The sequence below is a fragment of the Procambarus clarkii genome, chromosome 39 (genome assembly GCF_040958095.1).
Source record: "Procambarus clarkii isolate CNS0578487 chromosome 39, FALCON_Pclarkii_2.0, whole genome shotgun sequence".
NCBI lineage: Eukaryota > Metazoa > Arthropoda > Malacostraca > Decapoda > Cambaridae > Procambarus > Procambarus clarkii.
In genome coordinates, this window is record NC_091188.1 from 37,455,900 (window position 1) to 37,472,122 (window position 16,223).

Genomic DNA, 16,223 nt, shown 5'->3' on the forward strand with positions numbered 1-16,223 from the left:
CTAGTTGTACTCACCTAGTTGTGTTTGCGGGGGTTGAGCTCTGGCTCTTTGGTCCCGCCTCTCAACCGTCAATCAACAGGTGTACAGATTCCTGAGCCTATCGGGCTCTATCATATCTACACTTGAAACTGTGTATGGAGTCAGCCTCCACCACATCACCCCCTAATGCATTCCATTTGTCAACCACTCTGACACTAAAAAAGTTCTTTCTAATATCTCTGTGGCTCATTTGGGCACTCAGTTTCCACCTGTATCCCCTTGTGCGTGTTCCCCTTGTGTTAAATAGACTGTCTTTATCTACCCTATCAATCCCCTTCAGAATCTTGAATGTGGTGATCATGTCCCCCCTAACTCTTCTGTCTTCCAGCGAAGTGAGGTTTAATTCCCGTAGTCTCTCCTCGTAGCTCATACCTCTCAGCTCGGGTACTAGTCTGGTGGCAAACCTTTGAACCTTTTCCAGTTTAGTCTTATCCTTGACTAGATATGGACTCCATGCTGGGGCTGCATACTCCAGGATTGGCCTGACATATGTGGTATACAAAGTTCTGAATGATTCTTTACACAAGTTTCTGAATGCCGTTCGTATGTTGGCCAGCCTGGCATATGCCGCTGATGTTATCCGCTTGATATGTGATATGTGTGTGTGTGTGTGTGTGTGTGTGTGTGTGTGTGTGTGTGTGTGTGTGTGTGTGTGTGTGTGTGTGTGTGTGTGTGTGTGTGTGTGTGTGTGTGTGTGTGTGTGTGTGTGTGTGTGTGTGTGTGTGTGTGTGTGTGTGTGTGTGTGTGTGTGTGTGTGTGTGTGTGTGTGTGTGTGTGTGTGTGTGTGTGTGAGGCAGTATTCCAACTCTTCTACACTCTGCCTTCACCACTCACGAGTCATTGCTGAATTTGAACTCTGGTGAGTTGGGCCAGCCCTACATGCTAGTAATTTCGCCCCGTCAAGTGCCCCCGCCAAGGGCCCCCGTCAAGTGCCCCCGCCAAGGGCCCCCGTCAAGTGCCCCCGCCAAGGGCCCCCGTCAAGTGCCCCCGCCAAGGGCCCCCGTCAAGTGCCCCCGCCAAGGGCCCCCTCCAAGGGCCCCCTCCAAGGGCCCCTCCAAAGGCCCCCTCCACAAAGGAGACGTTTCACAGAGGCTGCAGGAACGGGTCGAGGTGATTTGTTATTATTTTGAATCTTTGTTTTCTTAAAACCAGGGCGATCACTCCTTGGCATGTGGGCGTTGGGGTCTTCCGGCCCCCCTCCCTGACCCCCTCTACTGACCCCCTCCTCTTAAACCCATCCCCTAGCCCTCTCCTCGCCACCCCCAGCCCTCTCCTCGCCACCCCCAGCCCTCTCCTCGCCCCCCAGCCCCCCTCCAGTCCTCGCCGGATAGTAGAAGCACGGAGCGGTGAACCAAGCCATTAATATTGTTATATGCTATACAAGCGATAACTTGATGAAATATAATGAAACATGGGCGGGCTGGGAGGCATCCGGCCACCCATGACATAGAGTGCCTGATGGCTACTCTGAGACAGGCTAAGTCACAGCTTAGTTGATCAGTGGAACTTGGTGAGGGGGGGGGGGGGGCTTAGTGAAGGGTGAGGCGGAAGTTAGTGAGGGGGTGAGGTGACTAGTGGAGACGTGATGAGATGAATGACCATCACACAGGCTGGAGGAGAGTGGAGTGGACGCAGGTGGACCACCACATGGGACCACCACATGGGACCACCACATGGGACCACCACATGGGACCACCACATGGGACCACCACATGGGACCACCTCATGGGACCACCTCATGGGACCACCACATGGGACCACCACATGGGACCACCACATGGGACCACCACATGGGACCACCACATGGGACCACCACATGGGACCACCACATGGGACCACCAAAGGAGACCACCTCATGGGACCACCACATGGGACCACCAAAGGGGACCACCAAAGGGGACCACCAAAGGGGACCACCACATGGGACCACCAAAGGGGACCACCAAAGGGGACCACCACATAAGACCATCACATGGGACCACCACATGGGACCACCAAAGGGGACCACCAAAGGGGACCACCACATGGGACCACCAAAGGGGACCACCAAAGGGGACCACCACATAGGACCATCACATGGGACCACCACATGGGACCACCAAAGGGGACCACCAAAGGGGACCACCACATGGGACCACCACATGAGACCACCAAAGGGGACCACCAAAGGGGACCACCAAAGGGGACCACCAAAGGGGAAGCAACACAGGTGGTCCAGTCTCCAGCAATGGCCGCCGAGGCCATGGAAAGGTATTGCCTTCAGCCACTACAAAAACCCCACACATCAGAGAGAGAGAGAGAGAGAGAGAGAGAGAGAGAGAGAGAGAGAGAGAGAGAGAGAGAGAGAGAGAGAGAGAGAGAGAGAGAGAGAGAGAAAGAGAGAGAGAGAGAGAGAGAGAGAGAGAGAGAGAGAGAGAGAGAGAGAGAGAGAGAGAGAGAGAGAGAGAGAGAGAGAGAGAGAGAGAGAGAGAGAGAGAGAGAGAGAGAGAGAGAGAGAGAGAGAGAGAGAGAGAGAGAGAGAGAGAGAGAGAGAGAGAGAGAGAGAGAGAGAGAGAGAGAGAGAGAGAGAGAGAGAGAGAGAGAGAGAGAGAGAGAGAGAGAGAGAGAGAGAGAGAGAGAGAGAGAGAGAGAGAGAGAGAGAGAGAGAGAGAGAGAGAGAGAGAGAGAGAGAGAGAGACAGAGAGACAGAGAGAGAGAGACAGAGAGAGAGAGAGAGAGAGAGAGAGAGAGAGAGAGAGAGAGAGAGAGAGAGAGAGAGAGAGAGAGAGAGAGAGAGAGAGAGAGAGAGAGAGAGAGAGAGAGAGAGAGAGAGAGAGAGAGAGAGAGAGAGAGAGAGAGAGAGAGAGAGAGAGAGAGAGAGAGAGAGAGAGAGAGAGAGAGAGAGAGAGAGAGAGAGAGAGAGAGAGAGAGAGAGAGAGAGAGAGAGAGAGAGAGAGAGAGAGAGAGAGAGAGAGAGAGAGAGAGAGAGAGAGAGGAGAGAGAGAGAGAGAGAGAGAGAGAGAGAGAGAGAGAGAGAGAGAGAGAGAGAGAGAGAGAGAGAGAGAGAGGAGAGAGAGAGAGAGAGAGAGAGAGAGAGAGAGAGAGAGAGAGAGAGAGAGAGAGAGAGAGAGAGAGAGAGAGAGAGAGAGAGAGAGAGAGAGAGAGAGAGAGAGAGAGAGAGAGAGAGAGAGAGAGAGAGAGAGAGAGAGAGAGAGAGAGAGAGAGACAGAGCATGCTTGCCGCCAGAGCGCAGAAGGCGCAACCAAGCGCAGCATTACAACAGCAAAACATAAAATCCCTCAACATACTCATCTGCTGCCCCTTCTACCAGGGTGGTCTCTATACCCAGGTCAAAACGGCGCTCGACGTCACCACGAGTCCGGACCATTATCGCCCCAGAGGCCGGCTGTGGGTAGGACCCAAGAGCCGGCCGCAGCGCGCAGCCGGATAGCGACCATCTGGCGTAATGAACCGATGAAATTAACCTGTATTAGAGGCGATAGATCTACACCATATGTAGCACCTCCATGATTCATGGGCCGGCCGGCTGGGATGGGGGGTATGGCATTTCCGCCCCTCCTGCAGGGGGCAAGAGGGGTGATCACTCCCCTCCCAGCCACTCCCAGTCTGGATATCGATGGTAAGCCGCCATGGGACTAATCAGTTCGCAGTCTGTTTGTTTTGTTATAATGATCAGACAAGGGAATGAGTTGAGAGGTGTGGGAACAGGTGTGTAGTGGACCAGTACCCACCTGCAGGTGTAGTGGGCCAGTACCCACCTGCAGGTGTGGTGGACCAGTACCCACCTGCAGGTGTGGTGGACCAGCACCCACCTGCAGGTGTGGTGGACCAGCACCCACCTGCAGGTGTAGTGGACCAGTACCCACCTGCAGGTGTAGTGGACCAGTACCCACCTGCAGGTGTAGTGGGCCAGTACCCACCTGCAGGTGTAGTGGACCAGTACCCACCTGCAGGTGTAGTGGACCAGCACCCACCTGCAGGTGTAGTGGACCAGTACCCACCTGCAGGTGTAGTGGACCAGCACCCACCTGCAGGTGTAGTGGACCAGTACCCACCTGCAGGTGTAGTGGGCCAGTACCCACCTGCAGGTGTAGTGGACCAGCACCCACCTGCAGGTGTGGTGGACCAGCACCCACCTGCAGGTGTGGTGGACCAGCACCCACCTGCAGGTGTAGTGGGCCAGTACCCACCTGCAGGTGTAGTGGACCAGCACCCACCTGCACGTGTGGTGGACCAGCACCCACCTGCAGGTGTGGTGGACCAGCACCCACCTGCAGGTGTAGTGGGCCAGTACCCACCTGCAGGTGTGGTGGACCAGCACCCACCTGCAGGTGTGGTGGGCCAGCATCCACCTGCAGGTGTGGTGGACCAGCACCCACCTGCAGGTGTGGTGGGCCAGCACCCACCTGCAGGTGTGGTGGACCAGCACCCACCTGCAGGTGTAGTGAACCAGCACCCACGTGCAGGTGTAGTGGACCAGCACCCACCTGCAGGTGTGGTGGACCAGCACCCACCTGCAGGTGTAGTGGACCAGTACCCACCTGCAGGTGTAGTGGACCAGTACCCACCTGCAGGTGTAGTGGACCAGCACCCACCTGCAGGTGTAGTGGACCAGCACCTACCTGCAGGTGTGGTGGACCAGTACCCACCTGCAGGTGTAGTGGACCAGCACCCACCTGCAGGTGTAGTGGACCAGCACCCACCTGCAGGTGTAGTGGACCAGTACCCACCTGCAGGTGTAGTGGACCAGCACCCACCTGCAGGTGTAGTGGACCAGCACCCACCAGCAGGTGTAGTGGACCAGCACCCACCTGCAGGTGTAGTGAGCCAGCACCCACCTGCAGGTGTAGTGGACCAGCATCCACCTGCAGGTGTAGTGGACCAGCACCCACCTGCAGGTGTAGTGGACCAGCACCCACCTGCAGGTGTAGTGGACCAGCACCCACCTGCAGGTGTAGTGGACCAGTACCCACCTGCAGGTGTAGTGGACCAGCACCCACCTGCAGGTGAAGTGGACCAGCACCCACCTGCAGGTGTAGTGGACCAGCACCCACCTGCATGTGTAGTGGACCAGCACCCACCTGCAGGTGTGGTGGGCCAGTACCCACCTGCAGGTGTGGTGGACCAGCACCCACCTGCAGGTGTAGTGGACCAGCACCCACCTGCAGGTGTCGTGGACCAGCACCCACCTGCAGGTGTAGTGGACCAGCACCCACCTGCAGGTGTAGTGGACCAGTACCCACCTGCAGGTGTGGTGGACCAGCACCCACCTGCAGGTGTGGTGGACCAGCACCCACCTGCAGGTGTAGTGGACCAGCATCCACCTGCAGGTGTGGTGGACCAGCACCCACCTGCAGGTGTAGTGGACCAGCACCCACCTGCAGGTGTAGTGGACCAGCACCCACCTGCAGGTGTGGTGGACCAGTACCCACCTGCAGGTGTGGTGGACCAGCACCCACCTGCAGGTGTGGTGGACCAGTACCCACCTGCAGGTGTGGTGGACCAGCACCCACCTGCAGGTGTGGTGGACCAGCACCCACCTGCAGGTGTAGTGGACCAGCATCCACCTGCAGGTGTGGTGGACCAGCACCCACCTGCAGGTGTAGTGGACCAGCACCCACCTGCAGGTGTAGTGGACCAGCACCCACCTGCAGGTGTAGTGGACCAGCACCCGCCTGCAGGTGTAGTGGACCAGCACCCACCTGCAGGTGTAGTGGACCAGCACCCACCTGCAGGTGTAGTGGACCAGCACCCACCTGCAGGTGTAGTGGGCCAGTACCCACCTGCAGGTGTAGTGGACCAGCACCTACCTGCAGGTGTAGTGGACCAGTACCCACCTGCAGGTGTGGTGGGCCAGTACCCACCTGCAGGTGTAGTGGGCCAGTACCCACCTGCAGGTGTAGTGGACCAGCACCCACCTGCAGGTGTAGCGTACCAGTACCCACCTCCAGGTGTGGTGGGCCAGTACCCACCTGCAGGTGTGGTGGACCAGTACCCACCTGCAGGTGTAGTGGACCAGCACCTACCTGCAGGTGTAGTGGACCAGTACCCACCTGCAGGTGTAGTGGACCCGCATCCACCTGCAGGTGTGGTGGACCAGCACCCACCTGCAGGTGTAGTGGACCAGTACCCACCTGCAGGTGTGGTGGACCAGCACCCACCTGCAGGTGTAGTGGACCAGCACCCACCTGCAGGTGTAGTGGACCAGCACCCACCTGCAGGTGTGGTGGACCAGTACCCACCTGCAGGTGTGGTGGACCAGCACCCACCTGCAGGTGTAGTGGACCAGCACCCACCTGCAGGTGTAGTGGACCAGTACCCACCTGCAGGTGTGGTGGACCAGCACCCACCTGCAGGTGTAGTGGACCAGCATCCACCTGCAGGTGTAGTGGACCAGCACCCACCTGCAGGTGTAGTGGACCAGCACCCACCTGCAGGTGTAGTGGACCAGCACCCACCTGCAGGTGTAGTGGATCAGCACCCACCTGCAGGTGTAGTGGACCAGTACCCACCTGCAGGTGAGTGGACCAGCACCCACCTGCAGGTGTAGTGGACCAGTACCCACCTGCAGGTGTAGTGGACCAGCACCCACCTGCAGGTGTAGTGGACCAGCACCCACCTGCAGGTGTAGTGGACCAGCACCCACCTGCAGGTGTAGTGGACCAGTACCCACTTGCAGGTGTGGTGGACCAGCACTAACTTTAGGATAGTGAAGATGATGATGATGATGATGGTGAAGATGATGGTGAAAATGATAATGAAGATGATAGTAAAGAGGATGGTGAAGATGATGGTGAAGAGGATAATGAAGATAATGGTGATGATGAGAACGATGACAGGGATGAGTATGACAATGAGAGGGAGAGTGTTGATAATGACACCATCAACACATCCATGACTCTAGAGTGTTGACTCATCTTGGGGCTAGATGAGTATATCTTCATCTATATAGTAAAGTGTTAAACAATTCCTAAATATAATTTGTCCCTATTACATCTATCTCATTAATTTTGTAATCGATCATGACAAATTATCTACGAAAGTAGATAATTCCCAGTGCCACATTTTCAGAAGTATCGGCATCTACACCTGACAGCTGAGTGGACAGCGCTTCGGATTCGTAGTCCTCAGGTTCCGGGTTTTATGCCGTGTGATGTTAGGGGCCCCCATGATGTTAGTCTCCCGTGTGATGTTAGGGGGCCCCATAATGTTAGTCTCCCGTGTGATGTTAGGGGCCCCCATGATGTTAGTCTCCCGTGTGATGTTAGGGGCCCCATAATGTTAGTCTCCCGTGTGATGTTAGGGCCCCCATAATGTTAGTCTCCCGTGTGATGTTAGGGGCCCCCATGATGTTAGTCTCCCGTGTGATGTTAGGGGGCCCATAATGTTAGTCTCCCGTGTGATGTTAGTGCCCCCATGATGTTAGTCTCCCGTGTGATGTTAGGGCCCCATGATGTTAGTCTCCCGTGTGATGTTAGGGCCCCATAATGTTAGTCTCCCGTGTGATGTTAGGGGGACCATGATGTTAGTCTCCCGTGTGATGTTAGGGGCACCATAATGTTAGTCTCCCGTGTGATGTTAGGGGTCCCATGATGTTAGTCTCCCGTGTGATGTTAGGGGTCCCATGATGTTAGTCTCCCGTGTGATGTTAGGGCCCCCATGATGTTAGTCTCCCGTGTGATGTTAGGGGGACCATGATGTTAGTCTCCCGTGTGATGTTAGGGGCCCCCATGATGTTAGTCTCCCGTGTGATGCTAAGTGTTCCATGATGTTAGTCTCCCGTGTGATGTTAGGGGCCCCCATGATGTTAGTCTCCCGTGTGATGTTAGGGGCCCCCATAATGTTAGTCTCCCGTGTGATGTTAGGGGCCCCATGATGTTAGTCTCCCGTGTGATGTTAGGGGCCCCATAATGTTAGTCTCCCGTGTGATGTTAGGGGCCCCCATGATGTTAGTCTCTCGTGTGATGTTAGGGCCCCCATGATGTTAGTCTCCCGTGTGATGTTAGGGGCCCCCATAATGTTAGTCTCCCGTGTGATGTTAGGGGCCCCATGATGTTAGTCTCCCGTGTGATGTTAGGGGCCCCCATGATGTTAGTCTCCCGTGTGATGTTAGGGGCCCCCGTAATGTTAGTCTCCCGTGTGATGTTAGGGGCCCATAATGTTAGTCTCCCGTGTGATGTTAGGGGCCCCATAATGTTAGTCTCCCGTGTGATGTTAGGGGCCCCATGATGTTAGTCTCCCGTGTGATGTTAGGGGCCCGCATAATGTTAGTCTCCCGTGTGATGTTAGGGCCCCCATAATGTTAGTCTCCCGTGTGATGTTAGGGGCCCCATGATGTTAGTCTCCCGTGTGATGTTAGGGGCCCCATGATGTTAGTCTCCCGTGTGATGTTAGGGGCCCGCATAATGTTAGTCTCCCGTGTGATGTTAGGGCCCCCATAATGTTAGTCTCCCGTGTGATGTTAGGGGTCCCATAATGTTAGTCTCCCGTGTGATGTTAGGGGCCCGCATAATGTTAGTCTCCCGTGTGATGTTAGGGCCCCCATAATGTTATTCTCCCGTGTGATGTTAGGGGCCCCCATAATGTTAGTCTCCCGTGTGATGTTAGGGGCCCGCATAATGTTAGTCTCCCGTGTGATGTTAGGGGCCCCCATGATGTTAGTCTCCCGTGTGATGTTAGGGGCCCGCATAATGTTAGTCTCCCGTGTGATGTTAGGGGCCCCATGATGTTAGTCTCCCGTGTGATGTTAGGGGCCCCCATAATGTTAGTCTCCCGTGTGATGTTAGGGGCCCCCATAATGTTAGTCTCCCGTGTGATGTTAGGGGCCCCATGATGTTAGTCTCCCGTGTGATGTTAGTTGCCCCATAATGTTAGTCTCCCGTGTGATGTTAGGGCCCCCATGATATTAGTCTCCCGTGTGATGTTAGGGCCCCCATGATGTTAGTCTCCCGTGTGATGTTAGGGGCCCCATAATGTTAGTGTCCCGTGTGATGTTAGGACCCCATAATGTTAGTCTCCCGTGTGATGTTAGGGCCCCCATAATGTTAGTCTCCCGTGTGATGTTAGGGCCCGCATAATGTTAGTCTCCCGTGTGATGTTAGGGGCCCCATGATGTTAGTCTCCCGTGTGATGTTAGGGGCCCCTATAATGTTTGTCTCCCGTGTGATGTTAGGGGCCCCCATAATGTTAGTCTCCCGTGTGATGTTAGGGGCCCCAAGATGTTAGTCTCCCGTGTGATGTTAGTTGCCCCATAATGTTAGTCTCCCGTGTGATGTTAGGGCCCCCATGATGTTAGTCTCCCGTGTGATGTAAAGGGCCCCCATGATGTTAGTCTCCCGTGTGATGTTAGGGGCCCCATAATGTTAGTGTCCCGTGTGATGTTAGGGCCCCATAATGTTAGTCTCCCGTGTGATGTTAGGGGCCCCATAATGTTAGTCTCCCGTGTGATGTTAGGGCCCCCATAATGTTAGTCTCCCGTGTGATGTTACCGGCCCCCATAATGTTAGTCTCCCGTGTGATGTTAGGGGCCCCATGATGTTAGTCTCCCGTGTGATGTTAGGGGCCCCATAATGTTAGTCTCCCGTGTGATGTTAGCGGCCCCCATAATGTTAGTCTCCCGTGTGATGTTAGGGCCCCCATGATGTTAGTCCCCGTGTGATGTTAGGGGCCCCATGATGTTAGTCCCCGTGTGATGTTAGGGGCCCCATAATGTTAGTCTCCCGTGTGATGTTAGGGCCCCATAATGTTAGTCTCCCGTGTGATGTTAGGGCCCCATAATGTTAGTCTCCCGTGTGATGTTAGGGGCCCCCATGATGTTAGTCTCCCGTGTGATGTTAGGGCCCCATAATGTTAGTCTCCCGTGTGATGTTAGGGGCCCCCATAATGTTAGTCTCCCGTGTGATGTTAGGGCCCCATGATGTTAGTCTCCCGTGTGATGTTAGGGCCCCCATAATGTTAGTCTCCCGTGTGATGTTAGGGGCCCCCATGATGTTAGTCTCCCGTGTGATGTTAGGGCCCCCATAATGTTAGTCTCCCGTGTGATGTTAGGGGCCCCATGATGTTAGTCTCCCGTGTGATGTTAGGGGCCCCATGATGTTAGTCTCCCGTGTGATGTTAGGGCCCCCATGATGTTAGTCTCCCGTGTGATGTTAGGGGCCCCCATAATGTTAGTCTCCCGTGTGATGTTAGGGGCCCCCATGATGTTAGTCTCCCGTGTGATGTTAGGGCCCCCATAATGTTAGTCTCCCGTGTGATGTTAGGGGCCCCCATGATGTTAGTCTCCCGTGTGATGTTAGGGCCCCCATAATGTTAGTCTCCCGTGTGATGTTAGGGGCCCCATGATGTTAGTCTCCCGTGTGATGTTAGGGGCCCCATAATGTTAGTCTCCCGTGTGATGTTAGGGGCCCCATAATGTTAGTCTCCCGTGTGATGTTAGGGGCCCCATAATGTTAGTCTCCCGTGTGATGTTAGGGGCCCCATAATGTTAGTCTCCCGTGTGATGTTAGGGGCCCCATGATGTTAGTCTCCCGTGTGATGTTAGGGGCCCCATAATGTTAGTCTCCCGTGTGATGTTAGGGGCCCCATAATGTTAGTCTCCCGTGTGATGTTAGGGGCCCCATAATGTTAGTCTCCCGTGTGATGTTAGGGGCCCCATAATGTTAGTCTCCCGTGTGATGTTAGGGGCCCCATAATGTTAGTCTCCCGTGTGATGTTAGGGGCCCCATGATGTTAGTCTCCCGTGTGATGTTAGGGGCCCCATAATGTTAGTCCCCGTGTGATGTTAGGGGCCCCATAATGTTAGTCCCCGTGTGATGTTAGGGGCCCCATGATGTTAGTCTCCCGTGTGATGTTAGGGGCCCCATAATGTTAGTCTCCCGTGTGATGTTAGGGGCCCCATGATGTTAGTCTCCCGTGTGATGTTAGGGCCCCCCACGATGTTAGAAAACATGTGTGTGACGTCATGGCCGCGGGACCAATCGCAGGTCAATCAGCTTGTGATGTGCCGTTGGGTGGTGAGGGAGTGGTAGTGAGGGGGTGGTGGTGAGGGGGTGGTAGTGAGGGGGTGGTAGTGAGGGGGGGGGTAGTGAGGGGGTAGTGAGGGGGGTGGTAGTGAGGGGGTGGTGAGGGGGTGGTGGTGAGGGGGTGGTGAGAGGGGGTGGTGAGTGGGTGGTGGTGAGGGGGTGGTGGTGAGGGAGTGGTAGTGAGGGGGTGGTGGTGAGGGGGTGGTGGTGAGGGGGTGGTAGTGAAGGGGGGGGGGGGGGGTTAGGAAGGCAAGAACTCACATGTACACATATGTAGACAAGTACATACAGGCACACAAACACGATCATAAACACACACAGGATCCGGTGGCTGAGTGGAAAGATTGCTGGATACGTAAATTGTGGTCCGGGGTTCGATTTCAGGCGCCTGTGAGAAACAATGGGCAGAGTTTCTTTCACCTTGATACACCTGTTACCTAGCAGTACATAGGTACCTGGGGGTTAGACCGCTGTTACGGGCTGCTTCCTCTGTGTGTGTGTGTGTGTGTGTGTGTGTGTGTGTGTGTGTGTGTGTGTGTGTGTGTGTGTGTGTGTGTGTGTGTGTGTGTGTGTGTGTGTGTGTGTGTGTGTGTGTGTGTGTGTGTGTGTGAGTGGGTGTGAAAGTGTGTGTGTGTGTGTGTGAAAGTGTGTGTGTGTGTGTGTGAAAGTGTGTGTGTGTGTGTGTGAAAGTGTGTGTGTGTGTGTGTGTGTGTGTGTGTGTGTGTGTGTGTGTGTGTACTCACCTATTTGTACTCACCTATTTGTGCTTGCGGGGGTTGAGCTTTGGCTCTTTGGTCCCGCCTCTCAACTGTCAATCAACTGGTGTACAGATTCCTGAGCCTACTGGGCTCTATCATATCTACATTTAAAACTGTGTATGGAGTCAGCCTCCACCACATCACTGCCTAATGCATTCCATCCGTTAACTACTCTGACACTAAAAAAGTTCCTTCTAACGTCTCTGTGGCTCATGTGAGTACTCAGTTTCCACCTGTGTCCCCTTGTTCGCGTCCCACCAGTGTTGAATAGTTTATCCTTGTTTACCCGGTCGATTCCTCTGAGGATTTTGTAGGTTGTGATCATGTCTCCCCTTACTCTTCTGTCTTCCAGTGTCGTAAGGTGCATTTCCCGCAGCCTTTCCTCGTAACTCATGCCTCTTAGTTCTGGGACTAGTCTAGTGGCATACCTTTGGACTTTTTCCAGCTTCGTCTTGTGCTTGACAAGGTACGGGCTCCATGCTGGGGCCGCATACTCCAGGATTGGTCTTACATATGTGGTGTACAAGATTCTGAATGATTCCTTACACAGGTTCCTGAACGCTGTTCTGATGTTAGCCAGCCTCGCATATGCCGCAGACGTTATTCTTTTTATGTGGGCTTCAGGAGACAGGTTTGGTGTGATATCAACTCCTAGATCTTTCTCTCTGTTCGTTTCATTAAGTACTTCATCTCCTATTCTGTATCCTGTGTTTGGCCTCCTATTTCCACCACCTAGTTTCATTACTTTGCATTTACTCGGGTTGAACTTCAACAGCCATTTGTTGGACCATTCACTCAGTCTGTCTAGGTCATCTTGTAGCCTCCTACTATCGTCCTCAGTTTCAATCCTCCTCATAATTTTTGCATCATCGGCAAACATTGAGAGAAACGATTCTATACCCTCTGGAAGATCATTTACATATATCAGAAACAGTATAGGTCCAAGGACTGACCCCTGCGGTACTCCACTCGTAACGTCTCGCCAATCTGAGACCTCACCCCTCGTGAGGTTGTGTGTGTGTGTGTGTGTGTGTGTGTGTGTGTGTGTGTGTGTGTGTGTGTGTGTGTGTGTGTGTGTGTGTGTGTGTGTGTGTGTGTGTGTGTGTGTGTGTGTGTGTGTGTGTGTTTACTAGTTGTGTTTACTAGTTGTGTTTTTGCGGGGGTTGAGCTTTGCTCTTTCGGCCCGCCTCTCAACTGTCAATCAACTGTTGACTAACTATTTTTTTTTTCCACCCCACACACACACACACCCCAGGAAGCAGCCCGTGACAGCTGACTAACTCCCAGGTACCTATTTACTGCTAGGTAACAGGGGCACTTAGGGTGAAAGAAACTTTGCCCATTTGTTTCTACCTCGTGCGGGAATCGAACCCGCGCCACAGAATTACGAGTCCTGCGCGCTATCCACCAGGCTACGAGGCCCCTACGAGTGTGTGTGTGTGTGTGTGTGTGTGTGTGTGTGTGTGTGTGTGTGTGTGTGTGTGTGTGTGTGTGTGTGTGTGTGTGTGTGTGTGTGTGTGTGTGTGTGTGTGTGTGTGTGTGTGTGTGTGTGTGTGTGTGTGTGTGTGTGTGTGTGTGTGTGTGTGTGTGTGTGTGTGTGTGTGTGTGTGTGTGTGTGCGTGCGTGTGTGTGTGTGTGGGTAAAAAAAATTATATAGTAGTTAGTAACAGTTAATTGATTGACAGTTGAGAGGCGGCCCGAAAGAGCTGAGCTTAACTCCTACAAGCACAACTAGGTGAGTACTCACAGGTGGTGTGTGTGTCCTCGGGTGGGACACGAACAAGGGGACACAGGTGGAGACTGAGTACCCACATGAGCCACAGGGACGTTAGAAGGAACTTTTTCAGTGTGGGAGTAGTTAACAGGTGGAATGTATTAGGCAGTGATGTGGTGGAGGCTGACTCCATACACAGTTCATAATGTAGATATGATAGAGCCCAGCAGGCTCAGGAACCTGTACACCAGTTGATTGACAGTTGAGAGGCGAGACCAAAGAGCCAAAGCTCAACCCCCGCAAGCACAACTAGGTGAAAACACACACATACACTCATTTGGGGGCCTGACGGCTGAGTGAGCATCGCTCGGGACTCGTAATCCTAAGGTCCGGGGATCGATCCCCGGCGATGGCGGAAACAAATAGGCAGAGTTTCCTTCCCCCTGAATGTTCTGTTTACCTAGCAGTAAATAGGTACCTGGGACGGGCTGCTTCCTAGGGATATGTGCTTGTGTGTGGAGGGGGGGGGGAATCAGTTGAGAGTCGGGATCAAAGAGCCAGAGCTCAACCCCCGAGAGCACAACTAGACGAGTACAAGCAGACAATCACCACCACAATCATAACCCAGAAATTAACATACTTCGAGAATTTGGGCCGGACAAAAATGCAATTCCCATTAATGAGATCTATTCCAGGTGGCTGGCCGAACCCCCATGACTCACACGAGATGGGGGGAGGGGGGGGTGGGGCAGGGGAGGGGGAGGGGGAGGGATGGGGCAGGGGAAAAGGGGGGGGTTGAAGGAGGAGAGGGGGATAGGAACGTATATTATGGCTTATATAACCAATAATTACTCCTTTAGCACTTTCCGTCTGGTTACAAGAGGTCTCGTTCTTACACGAGGTCTCGTTCTTACAGGAGGTCTCGTTTTTACAGGAGGTCTCGTTCTTACAGGAGGTCTCGTTCTTACACGAGGTCTCGTTCTTACAGGAGGTCTCGTTCTTACAGGAGGTCTCGTTCTTACACGAGGTCTCGTTCTTACAGGAGGTCTCGTTCTTACACGAGGTCTCGTTCTTACACGAGGTCTCGTTCTTACACGAGGTCTCGTTCTTACAGGAGGTCTCGTTCTTACACGAGGTCTCGTTCTTACACGAGGTCTCGTTCTTACACGAGGTCTCGTTCTTACACGAGGTCTCGTTCTTACACGAGGTCTCGTTCTTACACGAGGTCTCGTTCTTACACGAGGTCTCGTTCTTACACGAGGTCTCGTTCTTACACGAGGTCTCGTTCTTACACGAGGTCTCGTTCTTACACGAGGTCTCGTTCTTACACGAGGTCTCGTTCTTACACGAGGTCTCGTTCTTACACGAGGTCTCGTTCTTACACGAGGTCTCGTTCTTACACGAGGTCTCGTTCTTACACGAGGTCTCGTTCTTACACGAGGTCTCGTTCTTACACGAGGTCTCGTTCTTACACGAGGTCTCGTTCTTACACGAGGTCTCGTTCTTACACGAGGTCTCGTTCTTACACGAGGTCTCGTTCTTACAAGAGGTCTCGTTCTTACACGAGGTCTCGTTCTTACACGAGGTCTCGTTCTTACAGGAGGTCTAGTTCTTACACGAGGTCTCGTTCTTACACGAGGTCTCGTTCTTACACGAGGTCTCGTTCTTACAGGAGGTCTCGTTCTTACAGGAGGTCTCGTTCTTACAGGAGGTCTCGTTCTTACACGAGGTCTCGTTCTTACACGAGGTCTCGTTCTTACAGGAGGTCTCGTTCTTACAGGGGGTCTCGTTCTTACAGGAGGTCTCGTTCTTACAGGAGGTCTCGTTCTTACAGGTCTCGTTCTTACAGGAGGTCTCGTTCTTACAGGAGGTCTCGTTCTTACAAGAGGTCTCGTTCTTACAAGAGGTCTCGTTCTTACACGAGGTCTCGTTCTTACACGAGGTCTCGTTCTTACACGAGGTCTCGTTCTTACAGGAGGTCTCGTTCTTACAGGAGGTCTCGTTCTTACAGGAGGTCTCGTTCTTACAGGAGGTCTCGTTCTTACAAGAGGTCTCGTTCTTACAGGAGGTCTCGTTCTTACAGGAGGTCTCGTTCTTACACGAGGTCTCGTTCTTACAGGGGGTCTCGTTCTTACAGGAGGTCTCGTTCTTACAGGAGGTCTCGTTCTTACACGAGGTCTCGTTCTTACACGAGATCTCGTTCTTACAGGAGGTCTCGTTCTTACAGGAGGTCTCGTTCTTACAGGAGGTCTCGTTCTTACAGGAGGTCTCGTTCTTACAGGAGGTCTCGTTCTTACACGAGGTCTCGTTCTTACAGGAGGTCTCGTTCTTACAGGAGGTCTCGTTCTTACAGGAGAACTCGTTCTTACACGAGGTCTCGTTCTTACAGGAGGTCTCGTTCTTACACGAGGTCTCGTTCTTACACGAGGTCTCGTTCTTACACGAGATCTCGTTATTACAGGAGGTCTCGTTCTTACACGAGGTCTCGTTCTTACACGAGGTCTCGTTCTTACAAGAGGTCTCGTTCTTACAAGAGGTCTCGTTCTTACACGAGGTCTCGTTCTTACACGAGGTCTCGTTCTTACACGAGGTCTCGTTCTTACACGAGGTCTCGTTCTTACACGAGGTCTCGTTCTTACACGAGGTCTCGTTCTTACACGAGGTCTCGTTCTTACACGAGGTCTCGTTCTT

At 53.5% G+C, this 16,223-nt stretch overlaps 1 protein-coding gene across 1 annotated transcript in view; it reads right to left on the reverse strand.

Annotated features, from left to right (window-relative positions):
- Window positions 1-15,137: 15,137 nt before the first annotated feature.
- LOC138372682 (extracellular matrix protein A-like) overlaps window positions 15,138-16,223 on the reverse strand; it is a 23,356-nt gene continuing 22,270 nt past the window's right edge. Inside the window, exon 2 of the mRNA XM_069338186.1 lies at window positions 15,138-16,223. This exon is cut by the window's right edge and continues 776 nt beyond it. Coding sequence (XP_069194287.1) covers window positions 15,138-16,223 — 1,086 coding nt within the window.